The sequence below is a fragment of the Carettochelys insculpta genome, chromosome 3 (assembly GCF_033958435.1).
Source record: "Carettochelys insculpta isolate YL-2023 chromosome 3, ASM3395843v1, whole genome shotgun sequence".
Taxonomy (NCBI): domain Eukaryota; kingdom Metazoa; phylum Chordata; order Testudines; family Carettochelyidae; genus Carettochelys; species Carettochelys insculpta.
In genome coordinates this window covers 187,199,389-187,226,151 of record NC_134139.1, presented here as the reverse complement: position 1 = coordinate 187,226,151, position 26,763 = coordinate 187,199,389, and the positions used below count along the sequence as shown (strand labels likewise).

Sequence of the window (26,763 nt, the reverse complement as noted above, 5' to 3'; positions counted from 1 at the left end):
ATCCTACTACAGGATTTAGCCTACTGGTTGTCATTTTTATATACTGCTTGATTACCCAGTCTCAGCCAATGAGCTTTCAGAGATTTGACTATGGCACACGTACAAATTATGCAATTACTATATGTTAATTCAGCCACATATACCAACACATGACAGGAAGTCCCATGTATCCTTATGGACTACAATGTACCCCTCAGGGATTTGGCAGAATCATTCTGCACCAGAAATGATGCAATACTATGCCTCTACTGCAGGGGTCAGCAATCCCCAGCCTGGGTGAAAACACTGGCACCCAAACGGATTTTCATTGGCAGGCAAGGCAGGAGCTCAGCCCCACCCCATCTCCTCCATGCAGGAACTTGCTCAAAACCATGCTGCCTGTGGAGTAACAAAAAAACAACTAATGCTAGCAACCACCACCTAAATGGTGAAGCTCTGCATTTTAATTCATGTTAAAGAGGCTGTTGTAAGTAGGGCTATTAGTGACTTTAAAATGTATCACTGGCACTCAGACTGCACAGAGAGGTCAAAAGGTCAAATTTCAGCATTCTGCCTCGGAAAGGTTGTTGACTCTTGCTCTACAGCATCACCTGGAAATGACACAATGCTGTCTTCTGATTGCACCATCCCTATATATTCCTATGTGTTCCCATATATTCCTATGGGTTTCTTCCTTGACTTGCTGAGGGCCCCTAGATTTATCAATCAAAGTCCCCAACCAAAAAGTGAAATTATTACATCATAGATAATGGACCCCTATGTTTCTCTGAAATGGAGTGTTCTATTACATCATCCTTTTATCTCCCATCTTGGTGGGCTAATTTAAACTATTATTAATTTTTATCTAATTAAGATTTTATTCTTAAAATGAATTACAAGTCTAATCATTTCAAAGAATCCTGGCAATACCACCACTCTGTTTTACGGTCAATTTAGGCAAATTATAATTTTCCAGTTTTAAATCACCTCCCAAGATTTTGCTGCAAATCTTAATTTAAGGTAATTTGAACAACTGAAATAAAATCTCTCACTACAATTGTCCTCCTTGTTCGGTAGTAAACTCTTTTACAAATCCAATATTTCACAGCACTGAATTTAACTCTAACTCTAAACCTAACCCTCATAAACTCTTTTACAAATCCAATATTTCATAGCACTGTGAGTTCAATGAGTGTTCAGTCTTACCCAGTGTAAACTCAAGGTTTTCCTTTGCCAGAAACTAAGCTATCATACCTTCAAACTAGCACAGTCCCTCATCAGTTTTGATTCTCACTTTGGTCACACTCATTTGGGTACCATCTTTTTTTTTTTCAGGTGGGGGATCTACATCTTCTTGAGTTGTCTGGATTTCCTTCTAATCCTGCATACTAAAATAATGAACATTCTAGCTTTTATTACATGTAATAGCAAAACTACAACAATAGGATGCAGGATTATGTTCAAAAGTGTCAGTGGTGGAAGATAATCCTAAAAACACTCCCCATTAGCTATGCTTTGTAATTGCTTTAATATGCTCAATTATGTTCAGTTTTCTTGGTAGAGTGGTGGACAGTAATCAAAACTTTTTGTACACCTTCTCTAGCTTTTTGTACATTTTTTCCAGTTCAGGATTTCATAAATATTCCTTTACTAAATTAATATTTAATCTTAAAGCTATAGGGTCAATTCATACATATAGCTGGAGTTACACAACTTTTTGTGCTGACAGGATAGGAGAGCTATAACCGTTCAAAATGTATTGTTGAGCAGGACCCCAACCCTATTGGTAGATTCTTTATCCCACCAGCATCTCTGATCTGGGGTTGTCTTGAAATAAAGAGTGAGATAATGATAAAGGTCTAAACAACCACAACATTTTACTAATAGTAACAGAGAGTAAGCCATGCTAGTCTATACACTATCAAAACAAAATGCAGTCAAGTAGCACTTTAAAGACTAGCAAAATGGCTTATTAGGTGAGCTTTCGTGGGACAGACCCACTTCTTCAGACCATATCCAGACCAGAACAGACTCAGTATTTAAGACACAGAGATTCTGATTTGTCCTCCTTGCTTACTGTTTTTGATTCTCTCTGTCTTAAATATTGAGTCTGTTCTGGTCTGGCCATGGTCTGAAGAAGTGGGTCTGTCCCACGAAAGCTCACCTAATAAACTATTTTGCTAGTCTTTAAAGTGCTACTTGACTGCTTTTTGTTTTAACATTTTATTAAGGATGAGTTACAAAAGTAGGGAAGGGAAGCAGGGCAGTTTATCCCCAAAGTGGACTTGAAGCCCAGGTTCCACACACCCGACTTACTAAATTGTAGCAAACAAACAACAAGGGTGAGTATTACTATTCAGCAGCACAGAAAAGCAGGTAGTGTGATGTCTATTCAGTGTTTGCTTCTACCTTCATCTAGGTCTGGATCTTCTACCATGTTGCCTGATGGATGAACTCATAACCCCTGGAGCAGTGATGGGCAATCTAGCCTAGTAAGTGGGCCTCATGAATGGCCCTCCTTCATCTTAGTGGGTCCCAAGATTAAAATCAGGCATATGAACTAACCAAGAACCCATGAATAGGATTAAATACATTTAATGCACACCTACTTTAGCATAACAAGTTATAGAAATGCTTAATCGTCCATACATTAACAGAACTGTCATCAACTTCAAAGGTAATATTAATGCTTACCTTACATCATACTCAATGTGAATTCTGGTTGGATCTATTGTCCACAAGCTTTCTTACATTAGCAGTATGGGATGTACAGACACTTCATAATTCAGCAATGAGGTTTCCATCTGTTAGTCTGTTGAATTTCTTGCATGTGTCCCATAGCAGAAAAAGTCTGCTTGCATGTATATGTTAATCCAAAGATTGACATCAGATTTGCAATGCAGTGCTCCAACAAGTAGATTAGAGGTATTCAACCAAAGTGCTCATATATATAATTTCATCTTGATCCAGGGCACGAACATGAATTAAATTCTTCTTAAACTACCTTTTATCAGCCCTAAGCCTTTGACATATTACTCCACATTTATTCTGATTAAATTCAAATGTATTTAAGAGATATGAGAGGAAGGGCTTCAGATCTCTCAGAGAAGAAAAGCGGGTCTTGAAATACTCTGCTAGTATAGAAAGCGCTTGTATGTGAACTGATGGATCATATTACTTTCCTTAATCAGAGTGTCTAGTGGGTTTTCTTTTCTTTCTTTCTTTTCTTTCTTTCTTTTCTTTTCTTTTTTCAAATTGAAAAATAGATGTAGGTACACAAAGGTAGCTGAGTTTATATTAATTGCAAATGTAGCATGCATTATCTGATACTAGAAATCAGTGTGGGCAAGAGGGGATTTTTTTCCCCTGCAATGACTCATTCAACACATTCAGGTGATCAGTGATGGTGATAAGAAAAGTCACATCCAAAATCCAGTTTTCATCTGCAAACTTTCTGAGCAAGAAGCTGATTGATTTCTGGAAGAAGTTCCAAGAAGCAATCCAGTATTTTGCTATAGCTAAAACCAGCATACTTCAGTGTGCATGATGTGGTCTCCATATTATTTCATTTTGGTGCACAAGTTCCACAAACTGACAATGATGCAGGGAATGAGCAAAGCGTGTATGAAATTGACAATCTGTATGACTTTGTCCATTATACCTTTTGGTCTGCCTCCCTTGCCAAGTTAAGCCCAGAGCACTTGGCATATTATGCAATGCACACCAAATATTGCAGGTACACGAGCTTTCAACAAAGCCACAAATCCATGACCTATTGCTGTCATGGAGGGGCATCCACCTTTGGTAACTGATATTTTTTTTTCCCAAAGGTAACTCATGCTCTTTTTGTGGTGGGGGGAGAGCCTAAAAATGCCTCAAAAATACTGAATCCATATATTCCCAAGAGATCTAAATATTCTGTCACGGTCAGTTCATTGTCAACGCAATGAACCCATATAGAGAGTTGAAGAGCTTATTATAGTATATTTGCATTCATCCAGCACTACCTTGCACATTTGAACATACAGTTCTGAAAAGCTGCTCTGCCAGATCAGCAGCTATATCTTGCATGCTACAAATCACAGTATGCCTGCTGTGTTGCAGACATTTAATATGTTTAATACTTTCCACCTGTTTTTAAACCCATCAAATAAAACATATGAGGATTCACTAATCTGCCATTTGAGAATGGCTTTCCATTTCTTGCAAGTAACCAAGCAATACAAAAACTACCTAAATGTTAAGGTAAATAACATAATTTTTAATTCATTTTACTGCATTGCTTTCATTTAACGTTTGTCTAAATACAGTAAACCCTCAATATAACAGACCCCATTATACCAGACGTTGGCTATAACAGACGTCTGCTAGCCCCACCTGCAAGAAGGTAGAGTACAATACTGTACTGTACAGTACCGTAAAAAGCTCACCAGAGCCACCCCAGGTCCTGCAGTGGTTCAGACCTCTGCAGCCACGGGTCCCTGGCTGCGCTGCAGCTGCCACTGCATTCACCCTCCCCTCACGCCGTGGCTGAGACTGCCACTGCCATGGTTTCCCTGGCCATATGTGGGACTGCTGCAGCTGTGGCTTCCCTGGCTGCAGCTGAGACCACCACAGCCGCAGGGTCCCTGGCCTGGGCTGGAACTGCCACAGCCACAGGGTCCCTGGCCACCCCACAGCTGCCACTGCCAGGTTCCCCACCACCATTGAGACCCCCTCAGAGGTTGGATGAACCCCTGCACTCTGCCCTGAGGGCAGGCAGCTCAGAGTCAGAGGTACTGCTGTGCTCAGGCAGAGCGTGGGTGGCTGGGAACCGGAGGAACCCCTTGGCTTTGCCCTGAGCCCTAGGGGGTTAGAGCCAAAGGAAACACCATGCTCTGCTACAGCCAGGAGGAACTGGGAAGGTCAGTGAGCTAAACCCTCAGATGTAATGGACTTTTGGTTTTAATGGACACCCCTCCCCGCATTAGTCCATTATATTGAGAGTTTACTGTACCTGCTTCTGTGTTTCCGTGGCGTCACTTGAAAGCTGTCAACCATGTTAAGCAGAACCTCCCAGAAATTTTTCTATGTGTGAAGAACAGTGTGTTTCCTAATGTTTTTGGGAGAATTGGTATCATCTCACTGCAAATTAAACAAAAAGGCCTCCCTTTTGATTCAATAACAAAATAATCCAGCTCCCATCTCTCTTTTACCATACGGCCCCCATCACCAATTTTCTGCTTTTTTGGCAGCTACTTCTTACTCTTTAATTTTTCATTTTGCCCTTGATTCTCCCTCTTGTCATTCCTTTTCAACACAAAACAATCCCTTACACGGGGGTGTGGGGGCGGAATTAAATTATTGGCAAAAGTTAACATGAAAAACACAGCCTCCCACATACACAGGTATTGTAACCAAGATGGTCTCACAGCATAAAGAAATTTAGCTAACTGTGTTTGTGTACCTAGAGCATGCAGGATGTGCAGACTGAACTGTAGCAGCACGAGCAGTGGTAAACAAAACGTTTCTTGTGCCACACACATAACCTTCACAGGCCATATGCAGTCAGCAAGCCACACAGCACTATTCTAATGAAAACACATTTCCTTCCAGTGTATGTAGCAACGGATCCATCACATGGAAAACAATATGATGACATTCTCCTCTGTCTCTATTTAAACATGCATTCTTCCATACAAGCCTCAAATTCAACAGTCTTTCCTGTCTCATTGTTTCATTACCCAAAGCTTATGGTTGCATCACATTTATTACCAAAAGCTTATGGCTGCACCACATTTACATTAACCTTTACCAGACTTCATAATTATAAATGTAGTTGCTTGGTTCAACTGAGGATTGTACATGAGGTATACTATCTTTCACCAACATTTTAGTGTTTTCTCAGCTTAAGAGGTATGTTTCCATATAATACTTATTTCAAGAGGTAGAATGCCACTCGTTCCATCTCATATAATACCCTTTACTACATCACTTGTTCAAGTTCCAGCTTATGTACATGCCAATGCTAAGGATACACTCCTTTATAATATCTCTACTGCATTCCCAGGTAATGGGAGCTGCAGGGGTGGAAAACGGCTGGTGAGGCAGGGTTAGTGGCTCCAGGCCAGCCGGGACAGAGGGAAGAATGGCAGTATGAGGACTGCCACCTCTCACCAGGCAGGGCCTGAACACAAGGGATACATCTACACATGCCCCTTTCGGAAGGGGCATGTAAATGAAGCAGGTTGAAAATGCAAATAAGGGGCTGGTATGAATATTCAGCATCTCATTTGCATAATGACAGCCACTTGGAGAGTCGAAAGTGCTGCTTTCCAATTGCAAACTAGCCCTGCAGACGGGCTTCCTTTGAAAAGAAATCCCGATTTCGAAAACGCCCTTTATTTATTTATTTGTTTGTTTTTGGAATGGATCTTCAATTTGACACCCTGGTGATCTTTCTGTGCGGGCCGCGCTCAGCTCAGGGCTGCAAACCCTAAAGCAACGCACAGCAGAGCAACAGCCACACTACTCAACCAGACCAAATGTCCATCTAGAGCAGTGTCCCAAGTCCCGCCCGGGGCCAAGCCACCTGCCCGGAGGGATGCACAGAACAGGGTCTGCTCCAACCGCTCTAACAGGACATCCCAGCCCAAAGCTCCCAGGCAGGCGGCTCTTGGAGCCCGCGCATGCGGTCTCCTGTGGCTAGGCCGCTGAACCAACGCTTGAGAAACTTCAAATCCCAGAATGCAAAGCGAAGGGGAACGCCGGGCCAAACAGCATAGAACTGCCGGTGCCCGTCGCCGGTACAGCGTCTATGCGCTGGGGAAAAAACCGGGGCAGGTGCCGTTTGGCCCCTGCGCGCGACTGCCCGCCGGCGCCCTGAGCGCTGGGCTATGGCTGCGGCGGCGGTGCTGGCCGCGGCGCTGGGCGGGGGGCTGCTGCTCATGGTCCGCCACTTCCTGTCTGCGGCCGGCCGGACTTCGCGAGGCGCGGCTGCCGCGCTCATGCGGGGCAAGACGGTGATCGTAACGGGCGCGAACAGCGGACTGGGCCGCGCTACGGCGGCCGAGCTGCTGCGGCTTCAGGCCCGCGTGATCATGGGCTGCCGGGACCGCGGGCGCGCCGAGCAGGCGGCCCAAGAGATCCGAGCCGAGCTGGGAGCCCAGGCCGAGGGCGGGGAGCTGGTGATCAGGGAGCTGGACCTGGCCTCGCTGCGCTCCGTGCGCAGCTTCTGCCACAGGGTGCTGCAGGTAGGGGGCGGGGAGAAGGGTGGGGGTGAGGAAAGGAGGGGCAGGGGAGAGGGCAGGTGGGGGGGGGGGGGTGAGGAAGGGAGGGGGGAGAAGAGGGAAGCGGGGTGGGGGAGGTGAAAGGACAGGCTGGAGAAAGGGGGGTCCCGAGGAGAGGAGCGCGGAAGTGAAGAGGAGAAAAGGGAGAAGGGTGAGGAGAAGGAGGGGAGGGTTAGGCTGAGCAGAGAGAGAAGCTGACGTGAGAGTTACAGGGGTTTGGGGAAGGTAGTAGAGAGGTGGCATGTGAGGGAATGGGTTGGTCCAAGGTCAGAGAGGTTGTGGGTGAGGATGGGGAGGACAGCGAACTCCCTGGGGATGGGGTGGGTGGACAGCTGGATGCAGGAGAACAAATTGGTGTTTATTGAGCTATATCTGGCAGAGGAGTTGAGAAGGGGGGATTGGAGGGGGAGGGAGAATGAGGATGGAAAAATGCTGATAGACAGAGGATGGAAGGTTTAGGATGAAGCTGTCGGGAAGGGAAGGATATACACCCGACTGCTGTGCAGGAAGGAGGAGCAGCAGCATTGAGACATAGCATTGCCACTATCCTATTCTTTATAGAGATTGCCAGCAAAGCACCCTATATGCCTAATTAGTGGCCCTTGTGTGGGTCCTAACTCATTTCTGTCTTTCATTCTCTCAACCAGTTAGAGCTACTCAGTCTTCAAATTACATGTTTGACCTATGGTTTTGCAATGCTGAAACAGAATGAAGATTTTCTGAGAGCTGTCCTTGCGTCTTGTAGGACATGAAAAATTATCCCAAATATTTTGGGATGTAATGTAATATTTTTGTGAATTCTTATGCACTGCTTGTTAACCCAGGAAATAAAGCCCTATGAGGTCAAAGCTCCTGTCCTAATATAATTTTCGTGTAAGGATAGGTACTGGCCCATCATCCTTCCCTTGGGCTGTTGTGGCCACACTTGGCCAAAACTTTGACATCGCCATGCTAATGGCCATTTTGAAGATTACTAATGAGGTGCTGAATTGAATATTCAGCTCCTCATTAGTATTAGGACACTTCCGGCCGCAGCACTTTGAAAGCTCTGCTTTTGAATGTGTGCAGCTCAGCGCGGCTACACAGGGGTCCTTTTCGAAAGGGCCCCACACATTTCAAAATCCCCTTATTCGTATCAGTTTAGGGGAATAAGGAGATTTCGAAATGTGTGGGGCCTTTCGAAAAGGACCTCCGTGTAGCCGCGCACGTTTGAAAGCAGCACTTTCGAACTGCCATGACCGGAAGGGTCCTAATGCTAATGAGGCACTGAATAATCAATTTAGTGCCTCATTAATAATCTTCGAGCTGGCCATTAGCATGGCTGTTTCGAAGTTTTGGCCAAGTGTGGCCGCAGCCATGGAGTTAGGAAATGCAGCCAGAAGTCACGTTCACCAGTTAATATCAAGATACAGCAGACAAGAGGTGGCCTATTATTTTTGAGGGCAAAGAGAAAACTAGGACAGCTGTACTCTGTTACAGGTTCTCAGATACAATACAAAATAAACTGAAACAGCAAATTAGCTTAAGTTTGTGCCCCCTTCTACGTACAGCAGGGGTAGGCAATAACTCCTGATGGACGTGGAGTCATTCTAAGAATTTGGTAAGTGGTTAAGGATGTCACTCTCCCATTTTAATTAGTGGAAGGAGATGTGGAGTCTGGGGTGGAGGCTGGGTGCAGAAGGGAGGTTGGGGGTAGAGGTTTGGGGTGCAGGAGTGCCTGTGGTGTCTTGAAGGGAGTTTGGATGAAGGAGGAGATTGTAATCTAGGTCAAGGGATTGGAGTGCACGAAGAGATGTACACTTCAGGAGGCGGTATAGTTGCAGGAGAGGATTGTGACCTGAAAGAGAGGAGTTGGAGCGAGTTGTAACCTGAGGCAAGGATGTACGCTGGGATGCAGTAGGGATGTAAAATCCCATTTAACTGGTTAAAATGGGAGGGGAGGTGCTGCTCCTGTCCCTACCAATTAACCATAACACCTCATCCATTTAGACTGAGGCTTACTAATTAACTGGTTAACATCCCTAGGATGCAGGGGCTAGCTCCCTGCCTTCCATGCCCCTGAATGCAACTAAAAGCAGCCAGCTGATGTGGTCATATGATCTCTGCATGCCACATGCCCTTTGGGAGAAGAACCCTCCACAGGTTGCCTGTACCACAAACTGCTCCTTAAATGTCTAATTGGTGTTCTGGGGTATTTTAAAGATTTGTGTTAACTCTTACTTCTGTTTTTGGTTGTATGGTTCCCCACTTCCTAACCTGAGAAACAATAAGGAAAATCCAGTGAAACTTACCACATTTCTCCTGGATTCTCACTAACCCTGAATAATGTTGATGCCAAAATGTGCTATTCAGTCTGATTTTTCTGAAATGCATGAGAACTTGCTTTGGATTTTAAATGAAAAGCTGTATAGATATCGTGTGACTTGGACTTTTTTTTTTAAGCATTTCTTTGTGTTCTAATTTATAAATATCCTTTAAATAGCTCATTTATTTTTTTTTTTCTGGTGTATTTTAAAGATGTCTCTTACCATTGTATCCACACAGAAATATTGCTGCTCTCTTTCAGTCTAAAGCCTACAAATCTGTGAATATCTGCAGGTATCCACATCAATGGATATAGATATCTGTGGCTGATTTTTTTTATTTATTTATTTATTTATTTATTTTTGGGAGGTTACAGATGTGGATGTATATACATGGGGGTTCTACTGAACTCTGATCCATGAGGACTTAGAAGAAATCATTGCGGGAAGGCTTATATTTTAGAGAAAATACAAAATTGTTCTTTGAAAATCTGTAGAATCCCCACACATTTGAGTGACAAAGTGACATGCTAAAATAGTTGTTAGAAACCACTCATTTAACAGAAGAAGGAATAATAAGAATGAGGATGACAGGTCAAAATGGGTGCAAATGTAGGCCTCTCCTAGGCTGTGTCTACGCTACAGCCATATTTCAAAAAAGCACGTCCATGCATAAAAAAAAAAAAACAGATCAAAAGATTGATCCACTCTTTTTGATAGAAAGGGTCCTCACAGCTCCACTCTTTTTTGAAAGAATGAGCCAGGGATTGAAAAATCTTGCTCCATGAGGAGCGCTTTTTCGAAAAAAGGGCGCACAGAGCATCTACATGTGCTCTTTTTTGAAAGACGCTTTCGAAAGGAGGTGCTCTTCGTGATCCAGGAGCAGAAGAGAGCTTGTGGAAAAAGAGCTGTGTTCTTTCGATTTCACAGCGAAAGAGCGCATGTTGTGTGTGGACGTTCCATGTGTTCTTTTGAAAAAAGGCAAGTTCTTGTAGACATGGTTCTAGTGTGCTAGGCCTCTCTGATTTTTGTAGGTGGAGGGAAGAAGCTGTTCCTTTTGCAGATAAGAACATTGTAAGGGAAGTGCAAATAAGGAGGATAACAGTTGAGATCCATACTGTGTCGTGGTCCTGTTTTAGGACTGTACATGTGTGCATTTTCCTCCTTTAAACAGAAAACAAATTCCAACAGAAAAGATCCTCACAAACAGGGGACATCAACTAATGCCTGAGATCTACAATTGTTTTATCACAATGACGCTTGTGCCCATCTAAGCTCCACTGACTTCAGTGAAAAACTTAGAACTGGCTGCGTAAATCCATTTGCAGGTCAGGGCATTTTTGACTGTACAGAGGAAATTGAATGTGACTGTGCTCAACATAATATGAATTGTACAATGTCAACACGGGCGACAATTACGATTTTTCCTACTTTGCTATAATATCTCAGAGATATTAGTGATTCATTTAATTTTTTTTTTTGTGTAGTTGGTAGTCTGTTTATTATTACCTTCTTTTGCTGATTTTTCTGACTTCTTTCTGAAGCTGTCTGTAAGGTAAAGGAGGTTCACAGAATAGGATGAGGTGTAGCTTCCACAGCTACACTTTCATTGTGGGTAGTAACAGAGAGGAAGCTGTGCTAGTCTATACACTATCAAAACAAAAAGCAGTCAAGTAGCACTTTAAAGACTAGCAAAATAGTTTATTAGGTGAGCTTTCATGAGACAGACCCACTTCTTCAGACCATAGCCAGACCAGAACAGACTCAATATTTAAGGCACAAAGAACCAAAAACAGTAAGCAAGGAGGACAAATCAGAAAAAGATAATCAAGGTGAGCAAATCAGAGAGTGGAGGGGTGGGGGGAAGGTCAAGAATTAGATTGAGCCAAGTATGCCGATGAGCTATTTTGCTAGTCTTTAAAGTGCTACTTGACTGCTTTTTGTTTTCATTGTGGGTGTTTAGATACCAGAATTCTGAAATATATATTTTTTGACTTTTAACATCACTGCACAAAGAGAAACGCTCTCCATTGTGTAATGCTGAATAATATGCTTGCTTCTGTGACAAATTTCACAAATGCGAAGCTTTGAGAGGTGGATTCTTTCTGATTCATGCATGAGGGCCCTAATCCTCTGAGAGATGGAGCAGCCACTGCTCCCACTGAAATCAGTAGGAGTTAAGGGGACTTTCAGAATCAAGTTTAATTATTAACTAAGTTCCAAATATAGGCAGAATGTGAAAACTATTAAACTGGAAAAGTATAAGTGAGGATTAGATTCCGGCTTGCAAAAATCTCTTACTGGCAATAAAGAACCAGAAGGCTCAGCTTTACTGTGTTAAATTTGCAGGACAGGTAGAAAATGTGGGAGAGGGGGAGGAGGAGGGAAGGATTCTTTTGAACTGAGCATTCAAATTGACAGTTGTGTGAAGTGATTTTTTTTCAGAGTAGAAGCAAATTGGAAACTCCTAAGGTCTTACCTTAGAGAAGTTTTGGGTGCATAGATTATACAGGATTTAGAATGTATGGATTGGGATCCTTGATTTCACTTTTCTGTTACCATTTTGACTTTCTGGTTCTTGTGCACTGGCACAACATAATGTCTTGGTCCAACACAATTCTGTCAAATTTTAAACTAGCTACCATTGTTTGAAATCATTAATAGCAGTGTTTTCAGATTTTGTTGTAAATATAATTATTTTTCTCTAATCATATAATCACTTTAAAATTTGTTGATACTGTCTCTTTAACCCTAAGTTCCTGCCTCAAAGATCTAGATTCTCTCTTCAGTTCCTAGTACACTAGGTTCCATAATTGGAAGTTCTCCCTGCTAAGTACTAACCATTAATACACTTGTCAGTGTGTCTTCAATGTGACATCCTGGTAATTTATTTAAAAAAAAAAAAAAAATTAAAATAATAATTTCAGTGGTTTCCATTAAAATGTTGTTCTTGGGAAAATGTTTATATTTTAGCTGTCTTCAGAGTAACACATGTCCTCCATAGGTCATGTGATTGATACGGTGCCCCAAGATTACATAAAAATAACCATAATTGTAAAACTTCCACAATAGAGGATGAGCAGTTGAATTGTTTTGTTTTTGTTTTTTTCCTTTTTCCCCCCACCAATAAAGGTTAATGAATACAATTTATCTGAACAGGTGGTTGTGTTTTATAAATCTGATTATTTTTTTGCTGTTTAAAGGAAGAGCCAAGACTGGATGTGCTGATCAATAATGCGGGGATTTTCCAGTGTCCATACACAAAGACAGAGGATGGTTTCGAGATGCAGTTTGGTGTCAACCATTTGGGTCATTTCTTGCTCACTAACCTTCTCCTTGGCCTCCTCAAAAGTTCTGCTCCAAGCAGGATTGTGGTAGTTTCTTCCAAACTTTACAAATATGGAGAGATCAACTTTGAAGACTTGAACAGTGAGATGAATTACAATAAAAGTTTTGCCTACAGTCGGAGTAAACTGGCTAACATACTGTTCACAAGGGAGCTAGCCCGCCGACTGGAAGGCACAGGAGTCTCTGTGAATGCACTTCATCCTGGTATTGTCCGAACCAATCTAGGCAGATACATAAATATTCCTTTTCTGGCAAAACCCCTCTTCAATTTGGTGTCATGGGCTTTCTTCAAAACTCCATTGGAAGGAGCCCAGACTTCTATTTATTTGGCCTCTTCTGCAGAAGTAGAAGGTGTCTCAGGAAAGTATTTTGGGGACTGCAAAGAGGAGGAACTGCTGCCTAAAGCCCTGGATGATTCAGTTGCAAGAAAACTGTGGGATATCAGTGAAGTTATGGTGGGATTATTAAAATAAATGCTAGAGGTGGAAAAGACCTACTGAAAGGAATGACCATAACTAATATTTTGCCACCCTGAAGTTTTCTGCAATGGTTTTGCCTCCCATGAATGGTGTGAAACTCAAATTATTTTGCTTGTAGATTTCAAAGCTGCTAGGAGTAATTTGTACAGCTCTCTTTAAAATGGAGAAAAATCTCTGTTTAAATACAGATATAAAAAATACAGAGCTAGAGTCTGACAGGCTGGATGTCTGAACATATTTCATCATTCAATCTCTTCTGAAAGCTACATGTTCTCCAAATAAAAAGTTCTTTGCTTTGTAATGTATATGCTTTTTGTTTTGCTTTCCACTGTTTTACATCAAACAGCACTGAACTGCATCAGATGAGAAACAAGTCTGTTTGCTGCTTTTTCTTGTAGGTGATTTGAGAGTACATGTAATGTGCAACTTGTTTTTATTAAACTAGTGGGCTATGAGCACTCTTCCGCTGTGACCCTCTAGGTCTCTCAACACATTTTTGTAGCCCAATGACTTTCACACAACTACATGTCACTGGTTGCCAGAAAAGGAACTATATCAAGCCATGTTATAACTCACTGGTAAGTCACAAGTCAGGTATTTTCAGGATGGCCTTCCCTAAGCTAGCATCTGTCATTGCCATTTAACTAGTATGTAGATTTGATTGTACACCAGGTTCTATTTTATGTGGGCCAAACCTGCTCTTCTGGAAATTTGGACCGAGTCCCCAATCCTTCAGTAAGCCCTCTGCTTCTGCTGCTGGATGTCCCTCCGCTGACCTACATTTTGTTTTCTGAATAGTCTTATTTATAGTGGTTTTTTTTTTAATTGCACATAGTGAAATGTGCATAAGGCTGAGTCTAATAGGACCAATAAGTCTTCCTGATAAGTCATTTTCTGTTTAAGTGCTTATTTTTTTACCACACTAATGCATACACTGTAAAAATGTGACCACAAATCTATTACACAAACTGAACAAAAGAAACCTTGGCAATTATCTTGCATAGTCTTAGAGAGTGTCTACTGTGTAGAGATAAAAGTTAAACAGGCCAAAAATAAATATTGGGATATTACATGAAAATGTCTCCCTCATTGTTTTACAATAAATATATAGCTTTAGTAACTTTCGTGTTAATTATGAGTTGCATCTCTCTCTTTAGTAATATTATGATACTACCCCTTTAAGGTAAAAGTAAATTTAATAAGTGAGAAAAATAGTGCTGTGGAGGTCTTGATGGCTACTCTAATTTCTGTATGACTGAACTGTTCATGGGAGGGGAAATTTAGTCTATTCCACTATAAATCCTTGTTGGCTCAACACAGCACCATGTTTGAGATTCTCAGGTCATTTACAATGTATAACACACACTTGCTGCATGTTGTTCTATATGTTCTAATTCACATAGGCTACATCTACATGAGAGGCTTTTCCCCACGAAACTGGGCTTTTTCTGGGACAAAAACATGGAGTGTCTACTTGCAAAATGCGCTTTGGTGACAATTCATCGACAAAATTGGGCACATCCCCAGGCAGCGTTATACCTCTCCCTGTTCAGGTATAATGCCTCTCTTGACAGTGTTCTGTCGACAAAACAACCATGTAGATGCTCTGGAACCCTTTTGTCAACAGACAGGGCTTCTGGCTTAGTGAGCAACTCTGTTTGCAGCGTTTTTGGTCAGCTGTCAGCTGGTCAGATCTTTTTGGATCTGCTTTTATGTGCAGATGCGATCTATCCACAGAAGTTTTGCCAGGAAATCACTTCTGAGAGTGACTTCTGTCAACAGAGGCTTCTCATGTAGATGTAGCCATACTGTATTCTGTGCAATCCCTTCCACAGATCTTTCCAGAGATGCAGTAAGGTGAATTTAGGAAAGAGACTTAGAAAGAACTCCATACTTTTAGGAGGAAGGCAGGGAAATCTAGAAACCTGTAAATTAAGGGAACAATTTTTTTTGAAGTTCTTATAACAGTTATGTTGCATGTTGTTCACTTCTAGGCAACAGAGCTTGTCAGAGTAGAACAGAAGCTCATATTGCGAACTCTAAATGTGTGACTCAAATATTGTTTGTAAATAATGCAAAAGACCATCCTCTAGAGAAGATGAAAATAATGGTTAGAGATAAACAGGTATTCAACCTGTGAAATGCTGTTCAACGTTTATGTTGTCTTTCATCTAAAACAATTCCCAAATGCTTCTATGTATTATCACTGTAATGCAGTCTGAGTGGAATGGAAGCCATCGGCTAACTGCCATGTAACGTATTACTGAGGGCAACGGGAACTTCAGACCAGTTGCTCCAGAGCACCCAGTCTCTTCTTACAAAAAAACGAGCTGTGTTCTTTCACATCCCTGCAGCCCAGAAGATACCTTGGAACTAAAAGTAAAGTACAGAACTCAGATTTGTGATCTGCTTTTCAATTGCTACTCACCTAAGTATGTTGTAAATATCATGGATGCATGTCTGGGTATAGCTTACAAAGAAGTACCATGCTTACATCATCAATCATCTCTCTATATAGCTGCAGTTTACATGAGAACAGTTTGTGCAGTGAAGTTGTCTGTAGAACTTATGCCTCACCAACTTTAGGAAAAGAAAAGGCAGGGCTGTGTAAAGGTAAGATGCTGTAATTATCAAACTGCCCAAAAGGTGTGATAATTCAACTGGTAAGATATGAAATGTAACAGTTTCTTGCCCATCTGTAATGTTGGAGAAAGGAGATCTTTTGCCTGCCAGAACAGAAAGCAAGTGAGAGTACAGTGGATATATTTGTAGCTCACAACTGAGACAGTGTTATCGTGCATATGTAAGATATCTGAACAAAAATTGTCTGAAAATTCCTCTAAAATGTGAACTGATGGGCTTTAGAAGCAATAGTGAAAGCTTCCTGCAAATCCACTAGCCCTAACCCGAATCTGCCACTTGTGAGGTTGACAATTTAATTCCATCTTTGTGACGCTCTTTGCTGTGGTTTCTCTGTTGAGACTATTGAGAGGTAGTGCTTGTTTTGATGTCATCAACCGGACAGATGTCATCCAAACCCTTTATCTCTCAGAAAATGACTTTATTATTTCTATTGTCATAGTGCTTATGAGTCCCAGTCCCAGACCAGGACCCTGCTGTGCTAGGAGGTGTATGAAGGTACTTTGAAAAGCAGTCTGTATTGACCTAACGTGGATGTGAACCAGTAACCTGGAGGTTAAAGGTTCCACACAGCCCCCTACAACTTCCCTGAGTTTTCAAGTGAAAGTTAATTGTTTGGTACTACTTGTCACAAGTAGCTGAAACTCCAAAGTACCCCCACCTGAGCTAGCCCTGTGCATTAAGAATGAATGTAACTAAGTTGAGGACTAAAGGAGGCAGGCAAAACTCTTAAAGAATGTGTCCAGCGGAGCAATATTAAAGAGTAGAAAAGAAACAGTTTTCCAGATACCAGAAGCAGTTCAATTAGCCACTACTACAATACAAATGATAGGCCTCAGAAGCGATTGGGGTCTAGTTGTGATAGGTGCCAAGTACTTACATGGAAAATGACAATATTATAATTACTGTGTGCCAGGTGGCTTACAATCAAAATAGACAAGGCAGGCAAAGACTGGGATAAAATAGAGATTTATTTTTAAGAAGGGGAGAACAGGCAATGAGACTTTAAAAAGGAAAATTTCAGAAGTATGTAGGTGAGAATTCTGCACCTTAATCCTTAGGCACAGGTATATTTGAAAAGCTCCCGAAGAGATTTGGCCAAGGTAAGATGGAACTTCTGCTTAATGGCGGTCTGATACGCTAATCATACTTCTGACAACATGGTCATATTTGCAAGTTATTTGCCACCAGCTTTCTTTTTCCTTCTTCCCTTGTCTTTATTCTTGGCAAACAAGGCTTGTGCTCAATATATAATTTTAAAAAAGTAGGGAAATAAATATTGAGACACTCAAACATTATAAAGACCCAAAATCTACAACTATAAAGTGGCAGTTATACATAGCATGAATCTTCCAATACAACTTTTCTAGCTTAATGCATGATAATCAGCTTTTTTTCCATGATGCAATGAAAAAAATATTTAAACTCCGAGTTAATTATTTTGTGGTTGCTTAATTTACCCATGTAAGATTTATACTGTGAGAAAGCCTCACAGACTTCAAAGACAGTTTTGTGAGAGTAGGGTGAGGGCATGAAGGGATTCTGCAGATATGGATAGTTCCCAGTTTACATGCATTTGATTTATTTTCACTTCAGGCCATAAAGAAAATAAACAGTTTGCAAGAATCACAAGTATAATGTTAGTGTATGAGGTCTGTTCCCCTTTTCATATACATTTTCCCAAGCTACTCTTGAAGGAGCCATGTGACTGGTAAAAAGATCCAGGAGGCCCAGACAGCAGGATCATTTTTGATGTGTCTCAGAGAGGATCTGCTATTTCTCATAATGGAAAAAATTGCCTCCCTACAGAATTCTTACCTTAGCTACTTCCAGTGCCCTCACACCTGTTGTGACAGGACTCAAAGTTGAGAACTTAAATAGTTTGAATATTTAATAGATTCCAAATGTTCTAAACAGCATAGTGAAGGGAGGTTGTTGCTAATCATCCTTCAGAAAGACTGTCACAGTAGCTGTCAAAGAAACCTAACAAACCTCTTCTACCAAGTGGAATTTTTTCTGCAAATATTTAATAAATAAAAAAGGAGGGAGACTCACCGTAAACTGGGAGGGCGAGGGACAATGAATAGATGGCCTGAATGCCATGAATTCTGCAAGGTGCTGACGTTGGTCCCTTCTATTGGGCCAACTTCTGTTGGCAGAAGAGACTTACCTCTTCTGTTGGCTGAAGAAGTACATGTAGCTCAAAAGCTTTTCTTTCTTACCTACAGAAGTAGGCCCCCAAAATTACTCCATTCCGCTTGTCTGTGTGATATTGTGGGGCCAGCATACTAAAACAAAATGACATTTGCAACTGCAAGTAGCAGGCTTAAAATACAGTACAATTCTGAAAGGTGTTGAACACCTTGCTAGCTACCTGGCATCCTGAATTCCCAGGATGAAATCATGACAATTTTGCAGTTGATTTCAGTAGGGCCAGGATTTCACTTCCTTTGATTTAAAGTGAAGCCAGTGGGAATTAAAAATTGTCTGAGCATTGTGGAGTCAGGCCATTATGCTCCCTGGCAATGCAGGTTCCCAGTCCTTCCCAGCATTGTCCCCCCCACACCCTCCTTTTCTCTGTTAGCTGTATCAAGCTTTGAGCATGTGTACCTCTACCAAAAAGACCTTACAAACCATACTCCTTATGATGTGGACACTAAAGATCCAAAGGTATTTTCTGTAAGAGTGAGGATCCCCCACATTAGTATCCTTTGCCAATATGTTATTTCCTCCACCATGCTGTTGTTTCATGAGTCAGTTGTCTAGCTGGCTACTCCCCTCCATCCACGCCAGAGGTGACTGCAGTTTAGTGTTGAGTGAAGTGATTCCTGTATATGAAGGGTGCAGTCCTGTGATTTTTAGTCTTATGAGAGCCCATGTAACCTCTTATGTGACTATGGGCTGCTAACTGCACTGAGATGCACACGGAATGACAAAGGCTACAGCACATATATTGCAGATTAATGCCACAATTTCAAAGGCAGCCTGTTTTGGGTTTCTTAACTCGAGGCACCCATGGCCTGATTTTCTGACCTACATCCAATGTCAGTTGAAGTCAACAGTAGGTGCAGTTGCTTGAAACTACAGCTGGTAGGAAAACGCTGAATTCCTAAGTTTTGCATTTTTGTAATTTTTTATTATCTCTACTCAAGCACTCTGAAAGTCAGGGCAAAGGTAGCTCAGGTTGCGCTCCCAAAATACCAATGCACACTAATTGAGTAAATACTTTGGAAAATTTTGTCCATAATGCTTCCTTAGAATTGACAACTTCAAGACACTTTTCTTAATATCTTGTGTATCCATGGTCATGTATTGTTATTAATTATATTCCAGTAGCTGAAGTGCCTACCAAGCCTGGGGCCCAGGCACAGTTATAGATGATGTATTATCTTTTATCATCAGCAAACAAAGGCAATGGTGTTGTCTGTTTAAGCATACGTGGGACAAAGGTTTAGTCCTATCAAACTGTTTGGCCATTTTAATTTATTTACTTCTTTATATAGTTTGCTTTTGGAATCTTCAATTTTGAAAAAGGGGCTAAAGCCCTGAGAAAAGATTTAAATGGTCATTGCTTCAACAAAACAGGAACATGTTTGCTGTGGAAAACACGTAAAATGACAGGAAATGGCTTAATGGGGGAGGTGTTCAATTTAAAGGGTTTTGTTGACAGAAGTTGACGAGTGAAAATATTGTCCTCAGTAAGGAGCATGGAATTTTGATGCAGCCTAGAGGGACAGCTTTGTACTATGGTGGTCCAAATTGAGATTTTACATTTATGTAACCAATCAGAACCCTTGTTAAAGCTAGAGTCAAAGGGGAAGGCTGAGCAAAAGCACCACAAAGTTTATCTTTTACTCATCTGGAAGAGTTTATTTTAAAAACAGAACATTGTTTGCTGCTGTTGAAATGAAAGTGTGAGAGTTGCGGCTTTCTTCTGATGCCATCTGGCAGATGATTTACTGGTGTATGGTATTCACTAATCCAAATAACCCTGTGTGTGGTAACCATTGTCTCAGTACTGATTATGCAGCTGGGTTGATTGAACTTTAGAGGGCTCACGCAAGACTATCAACAATAGTACCGTAGATAATTTAAAATTAGCACAGTATAAAGGAAATGTATATGATACAGAACATACCTGCCAAATCCATGATGTTTTTATTGAAAATCCTCTCTTTTATTAACCCTAAATCAGATTATTGTACGCAGTGCCATTGTAGCTGTGTTGTCCCCAGGACATTAATAAAAAATATTTCCTCACCCATTTTATCAGTATATTTGCTTGAATTCTGTGGTCTTGATTCACACATAAATGCTAGTTCTGTACGAGTTACTTAATTGAATCAGTAACAATACTATCATGACCTTGGAATAACATGTTCATGTGTGGGATTTAATGCTACCAATCAGAAGGCTTTCTCCCATAGGCCGATGTCTAGATTGTAGAGGACTGCTGGCAAAAGATATGCAAACTGCACAAAGTATTTGCCTGATTCCTGCCAACAGTTCTGTCAGGAGAGGCTTTACCAACATTTGGCACGTCCACATGAATGAGGAAGACCAGGATGTTGGCAGTCCCAATATGCCAGACTCGTGTCAGGAGATCTCCAGGCTTCTGACAGAAGCCTGCAGTTTTAGACATAGGCTAGATTTTTACGATGGTTTTGTTAATGATACAGTTGAATTTTTATCTGTTGCCATTTTGGGGAATCATTTCTTTTCAATTTTAATGCCTATTTAATATTCACAAAAGCACCATATTCTTTGATTAACACTGTAAATAAAAGTCATGAGTAGAATTAAAAAAATCACTCATAAGGATAGGAAAGAATGCACTGAGGAGAATGTGGTGCATTGAATCTAAGAATGGAAGAGAGAAAGTGTGGTAAATATGAGAGGATCTCAGCTGCTTGTCATGGAATAGAATTTAAAGATTCTTCATAAAAATAAATATTTTGGTCTGGATTTGTCTCTCACCAATTTACAAGGGTGAAACTTCTCTGATTTCAGAGTAGTTTCTCTTTATTGATTCTGTAAGTGGATAGAGTATCATAACCATTATTAATATCAACACACCATATCAGTGTATTATGGCCCTTCTTTTGGAATTGGATCCACTAGCATGGACCTTGGGATGACAGATTTACAGTATGTCAGCATCCAGTCCAGATGTGAAGACATCAAGAGATGGCGAATCTACCCCTTTCCTTGGTATTTTGTTCCAATGGTTAATCACCCTAACTGTTGAAAATCTTGTCTTATTTCCAGTTTAAACTTGACTCTAACTTTCAGCCATTGATTCTTGTGCCTTTCTCAACTGGATTGAAGAGCTCTTTAGTTCTCAGGATTTTCTCAATCTGAATATAATTGTGCACTGTAATCAAGGTCCCCTTTGATTTTAATTTTTAAGTAAGCTAAGCAGATCAAACTCCTTAAATCTCTCTGTGGAATCCTTTCCTAGCTCATGAATAATTTTTGGACTTCTTGAAACCTCCACTTTATATAAGTTGAACCTCTCTAATCCAGTACCCTTGAGACTTGATCAGTGCTATACAAGAGAATTTGCCAGACCACAGGAGGTCAATAAAGTTTAGCACCATTACCAACACTTCCACTGCTTATCAAGCTCTTAGAAGATTTCTATTTAGGGGTAAATTGTAGCTAAATAACAGTGCAGAACACCGAGACCCAGGACTGGTGACTGTGAAAAAACTTTATGGGACCATGGGACACTTGGTCACACCCATGATAAGTAACTAAATTCATGCTGAATTACAGATGTTGCCAGATGAGAAAGTGCTGGATTAGAGAGATTGCTCCCCAGAACTGGATGCAGAATTCCAGTTTCAGGCTGTCATATACACAAGTAAAATCACTTCTCTGCTCTCATAGTTTATCATAAATGTGCCAATCATTCTTGCAAGACCTCACTGTTTTTTAGCTACAATGGGACTCTTAACAGCTCTGTATCAAAAAGTTATAGATTCATGGTGCTTGCAAATGGAAGAAGGGAGGGAGGTAAAAACAGTATGTATGGAAAACATTTTTAAAAAGTAGATAATACTTTACAATTCTTCGCTTTATATAGCAAAACATACACATGGTGGAATCTTTCAATGGGACTTGTGCTTCTAAATCACAAGGTGCTTTTAAAACTCACCTTATAAGCTAAATATTTTCTTTATAATTAATCCTGATCTCTGCCTTTTATCCCAAGAATTGAGTAAACATGGAATAATCATACAACTGGTTTTAGGAAGTGAACTTTTCTGCCACCAGTTTGATTGCAAATGAGACAGGAGTCAATGGGGAAGTGAGAAAAAGAAGAAAATCCATTTTCTGTTCCTTTAATTCAGTACATGCATCAGTTTAAGACCACGTCCTGCCCTTTTCAGTGCAGTGACAGGAAGCAGAAGCATTGTTCACTGGACCCTACACTGTAGGCTTTTGTTGACTAGAAGGGCATTCTTCAGAACAGAATATGGTAAAAAGTGTGCTTGTGTAATTAGTTCATTTGCCCACTGAATATGGGGAGCTCTAACTCACTATCTTATCTGATCACAGTAGCCTACTCTGACTGGTTTAGGACTAGATATAACCAATCCTTAAACTGTGGATATGGTGGATGAGCTTGTAAAGCTGAGGCCTTTTACTGCAGCCATATTATTGTAGAAAAATCCTCTTCTGAGGTGATTTATATGTCCCTGTCCATGAGCCGTGGTGTCTGTGTGGTTGCCCTGCATCCTGACCAAACAGCCCTTAAGATAAGCATTTAAAATTTATAATCTGCTTTACCAGCAGTGGTGACATATTTCCCTCACAAACCACATCAAAATTAGATAAATTGAAAAATATATTTACTGTTAAAATGGTGTTTAGATACACAAAATGGCCACTGGAAAATGACAGTTAGAGAATGACAGTTGCAATTAATATTCGGCGGGCTATGAATATGTATGAAGTTATGGTTTGAAAGGTTTCAAACTGATTGGTTAATTTAGAATCCTTATACATACCTAGTAGTCAAATGCCCCTTTGATACATTGTGGCACTGAGGAGGACCTAGCAGGCAGAAGTTGTCAAACAGGTCCACCCAGGCAGCATATATTCAGGAGAGCAGTGCTGCTTGGGGCATTCCGGACCAGACCTCGGAGGAGAGCAGACAAAGAAAAAAGAAGAGTACAGAGAAGGACTGAGCTAAGAGCTGGACTGAGCCTGTAGCCGAACATCGCTGGCGGAAGAGCCGAAGCTGACCTGCGTGTCAGTCATCGCTCGCTAGCTGCTGTGGGCCGATGAAGAACAGAAGAGTTCCAGCCAGAAGACCAGAAGAGCTCCAGTCTACAAAGAGCAAAAAATCACTAGTAAGGCTCCGGTTCTTTTATCCGGAGGGTTTGCCTGGCAGACTGCACCGCCTAAACAACGGTGCCCTGCACGGGGAAACCGCAGCAGCGACCCTGCCCTTCCAGTCACCGACCCTAGCTCAGGCCGGTGTCTGAAATATCACGGTCGTTCCTAAAAAACACAGGAGGTTTTTGTTAACCAAGCCGGTTTTTCCTCCTGGCTCTCTTTTTCTTCCTCCTTTACTATCTGACCTGACGTGGCTGCCGTACAAGCGCGCCGTGAGGGTCATAACTTCCTAGCTCGAAGAGAACTACAGGCCCAGCGCCTGGATTACAGAGCAGGAATAAGGAGGTATTTGTGGTCTGGGTTTAAAGTCAATATAAGTAATTTGGTGAGCAGTTAATGTAAGAATAGCTTTATATAGTTTTGTAGCAGAGAGTGGATTGGGACTTCCCCAAGTCCATGATCTACGTCTTATATTTTGTACCCCTTGTCTCTTTGTAAAGGCACAGGAGGCCAATGCTATTGGTCTAGCCTAAAACTATTACATGCACACAGAAGGGTAGTTAGGCAAACTGCTTTATAATTATAATCCAGAGCTATAAGCTCCCCCCTATTTAGGAGGGTAGAGCGGTCAGGGATAACCCTATAAAGGGAAAACCCTGGTGTTCTTAGTAACACTTTAAGGGTAATGAAGGTCTGCAATAAAGGGCTACCATAACAAGGTGGTCGAAATAGGCAGTACCATTTTTGAGGGGATAACCTTTAACTAGGAAAACCCCACCATTTAACTAAGGGGATAACCTCTCAGAAGGAAACCCCACATATACTGGGCTCTCCCCTGCTTGGCCAGCAGGGCAACCCACTTAACTAGAGAATTGACCTAGCTTAGCGCAGGCAAATTCTTATTCTAAGTAAGATCTGCTCCCCGTGGTAGTTGGCCAAGGGTTGAGCGACCTGGTGAACCTCAGGAAGATCCAGGAATAAATAAATACAATACAGCTCTGAAGTTGTCCTTTCCATTTTACAGCACGCATCGAAGGCTGCACGGCCCGTCCCGGAAGCGCAGTAAGTAGCTAAGGGGTTAGATAGCAGTGCTGTTATAGCAGTTAGCTATTGTTTAAGGCTATAAGCCAATTAGTATTTAAATCCTGTGCTTATTTCAGAAAAACAAGGGTCCATATATTTTGTGTCACCCAGCTTACCATAATCCACACTTCTATGTTGTTAAATAAATCCTTTCTCCCTGTTTGAACCTAACACCTTGTCCGCATTTCTTCCTTGGGTAAACACACCGCAGCAGCGCAGTTCACACACCCTGAAACCCCGTTGTGATTAGACCCACCGTAGACGGCGAGCAGGGTCGCGGGGTAAAATCCTGGGAGCATTGGTAAGGACTCAGTTTTAGTCCAGTCCATTGCTCTGGTGTGACTGACTTAGCCTAATCAATATTCAAATTTATTCTTACGTCACTCACATCCTCGATAATTATGAGGTCAGAGACTTGTATTTTCAGTAAACAAGTTTTTGATCACCACTCCTACATCCTTCTTTATTGAGGAGGGAACAGGGAGGGGTTTGTAGGTGAAGGAAGAGTCTTGGTGGGGTCGGGGTAGGGCTGCAGGCCTGAGGTCCCTGCTGGAAGTGCCTTGGTGAGGTTACTGGCATGCTTGGGAGAAGCTCTTGCATAGGGCCTTCTGGATCTGCTCCCCATCCCTGTAGGCTTGGCAGACTGGAGCTGCGTCCAGCTGTTTGTAGCTATGGCTGACATCCACACCCCCGCCACACCACCATCCTGGGAGGAAGCCTCCTCCTTCCCCTGTATGATGTTGTGCAGGGCACAACATGCAACCACTACTTGTTGCGGGGTCGGGGGAGGGGGAATATTATGTTCCCGCCATGTCCAGCTGAGTCAGGAGGCATCTAAACTGTGCCTTGAGGCAGCCAAAGGCACCCTCAACCTGTGTCCAAGACTGGTTTAGGTGGACATTAAACAGGTCCTGGGTTTGGTCCAGGTGGCTGGTGTATAGCCTCATGAACCAGGGCATGAGAGAGTAGACTGTGTCCACCATGAGGCAGAGTGGCACCTGCATGTCCCTGACAGCCAGCTGCCAGCTGGAGTTGCGGGCCTGCAGCACAACAGAGTGGTATCCCTTGTAGTTAATGAACCAGGCTGCATTGTGGGTCCCGTCGATTGCTCCAAAGCAGTTGGGGAACCCCAGGGTGGCTATGCTGGCCAGGCCCATGCCCAGGTCTGCGAGGTGGACAATCCTCCGAAACAGGATGATGTTGATGGCCCTCACAACCTGCAAGAGGAGACCAAACACACGTCAGAGGCTGAAGGAAGAGGGAGTCCCTGGGCCCCAGTGGGCTCCCTCTCCCACTCTCATTCCCTCCTCCTGAGATCTCCAGGCACCCCCTCTCCCCTGGGAGGCTGCCCCACAGCAGCAGGTCTGTGTGAGAGTGGGACAGCACAGTCTGGAAGTGCTCCTCTTCTCCCACCTCTCACCCCTGACCCCACTCCCTGAGGGTCCTTCTTGGGCAGGACCTTCCCTTCCTTCCCCCGTTCAGGGTCTGTGGCTCAAGAGGGCCTTACCTGCATGAGGATGGCCCTGACGGTGGACTTCCCCACATCAGACTGGTTCCTGACAGAGCAGTAGCTGTCTGAGGTGGTGAGCTTGCACAGGGTGATGGAAACCTGCTTCTCCAGGGGGATGGTGGGCCACATATTGGTGTCCAGTCTGTGGAGGGCAGGGTTGACCAGGCACAGAGCTCCAGGAAGATGTCCTTCCTCAAGTGGAAGTTCTGGAGCTGCTGCTATTCACCCCACTGCCAAAGCCTAATAAAATCAACTGAAAGATTCATATTGACTTCAGTGGTGTTTAGTCCCCTAATTCTACCTTGAGCTCTCACATAGGCTCCTCCCTGCTGCTGTATCGAGGGGAGAAGGCCTGTACAACTTTCTCCCTCATCCTTGTAAAGGAGAGCTATCAGATCTGATTCAGCAAAATACTTTAATCACATACTTAAGTTCATCCTTATTCATGAATTTATTTAAGCATGTGCCTGAGTGCTTTTTCTAATTGAGATATTTGCTTTTAATGTATATACTTGAAGTTTTGAAGCTTTGTCTATTTTCAGGTTAAACCAGTTTAACTAAATGTGAGATTTTTCAAAGAATTTATTTACAGTGGTTCAAAACCCTGTTTTAAAACTGGTCTATACTTTTTCCTTATCAAATTAATTTACAATTCTAATATAAAGCACCTTAAATTGAATGAAGAGTGCCCACATAGGGTTTTGCACCAGTTTTTATTGTTTTGTTACATTAGTTTAAGGTTAAATTAATGCAATGATAATTATGGACAAGGCAAGCATTGCTATTAACTGTCACCTCTAGGAGCA

The 26,763-nt window shown here is 42.1% G+C and overlaps 1 protein-coding gene across 1 annotated transcript; it reads left to right on the top strand.

Moving 5' to 3' along the window:
• Positions 1 to 6,737: 6,737 nt before the first annotated feature.
• Positions 6,738 to 24,579, top strand: RDH14 (retinol dehydrogenase 14). Its single transcript, XM_074991309.1, has 2 exons — positions 6,738 to 7,211; positions 12,754 to 24,579. The coding sequence occupies exons 1-2, from the start codon at positions 6,855 to 6,857 to the stop codon at positions 13,369 to 13,371; spliced, it is 975 nt and encodes a 324-aa protein (XP_074847410.1). The 5' UTR covers positions 6,738 to 6,854; the 3' UTR covers positions 13,372 to 24,579.
• Positions 24,580 to 26,763: the final 2,184 nt, after the last annotated feature.

What these genes read in the sequence shown, in the direction of transcription:
- RDH14 (XM_074991309.1), top strand. Translation starts at nt 6,855, where the DNA reads ATGGCTGCGGCGGCGGTGCTGGCCGCGGCGCTGGGCGGGGGGCTGCTG. An exon ending in TCTGCCACAGGGTGCTGCAG is followed by an intron (nt 7,212 to 12,753) that starts GTAGGGGGCGGG and finishes TGCTGTTTAAAG; the next exon opens with GAAGAGCCAAGACTGGATGT.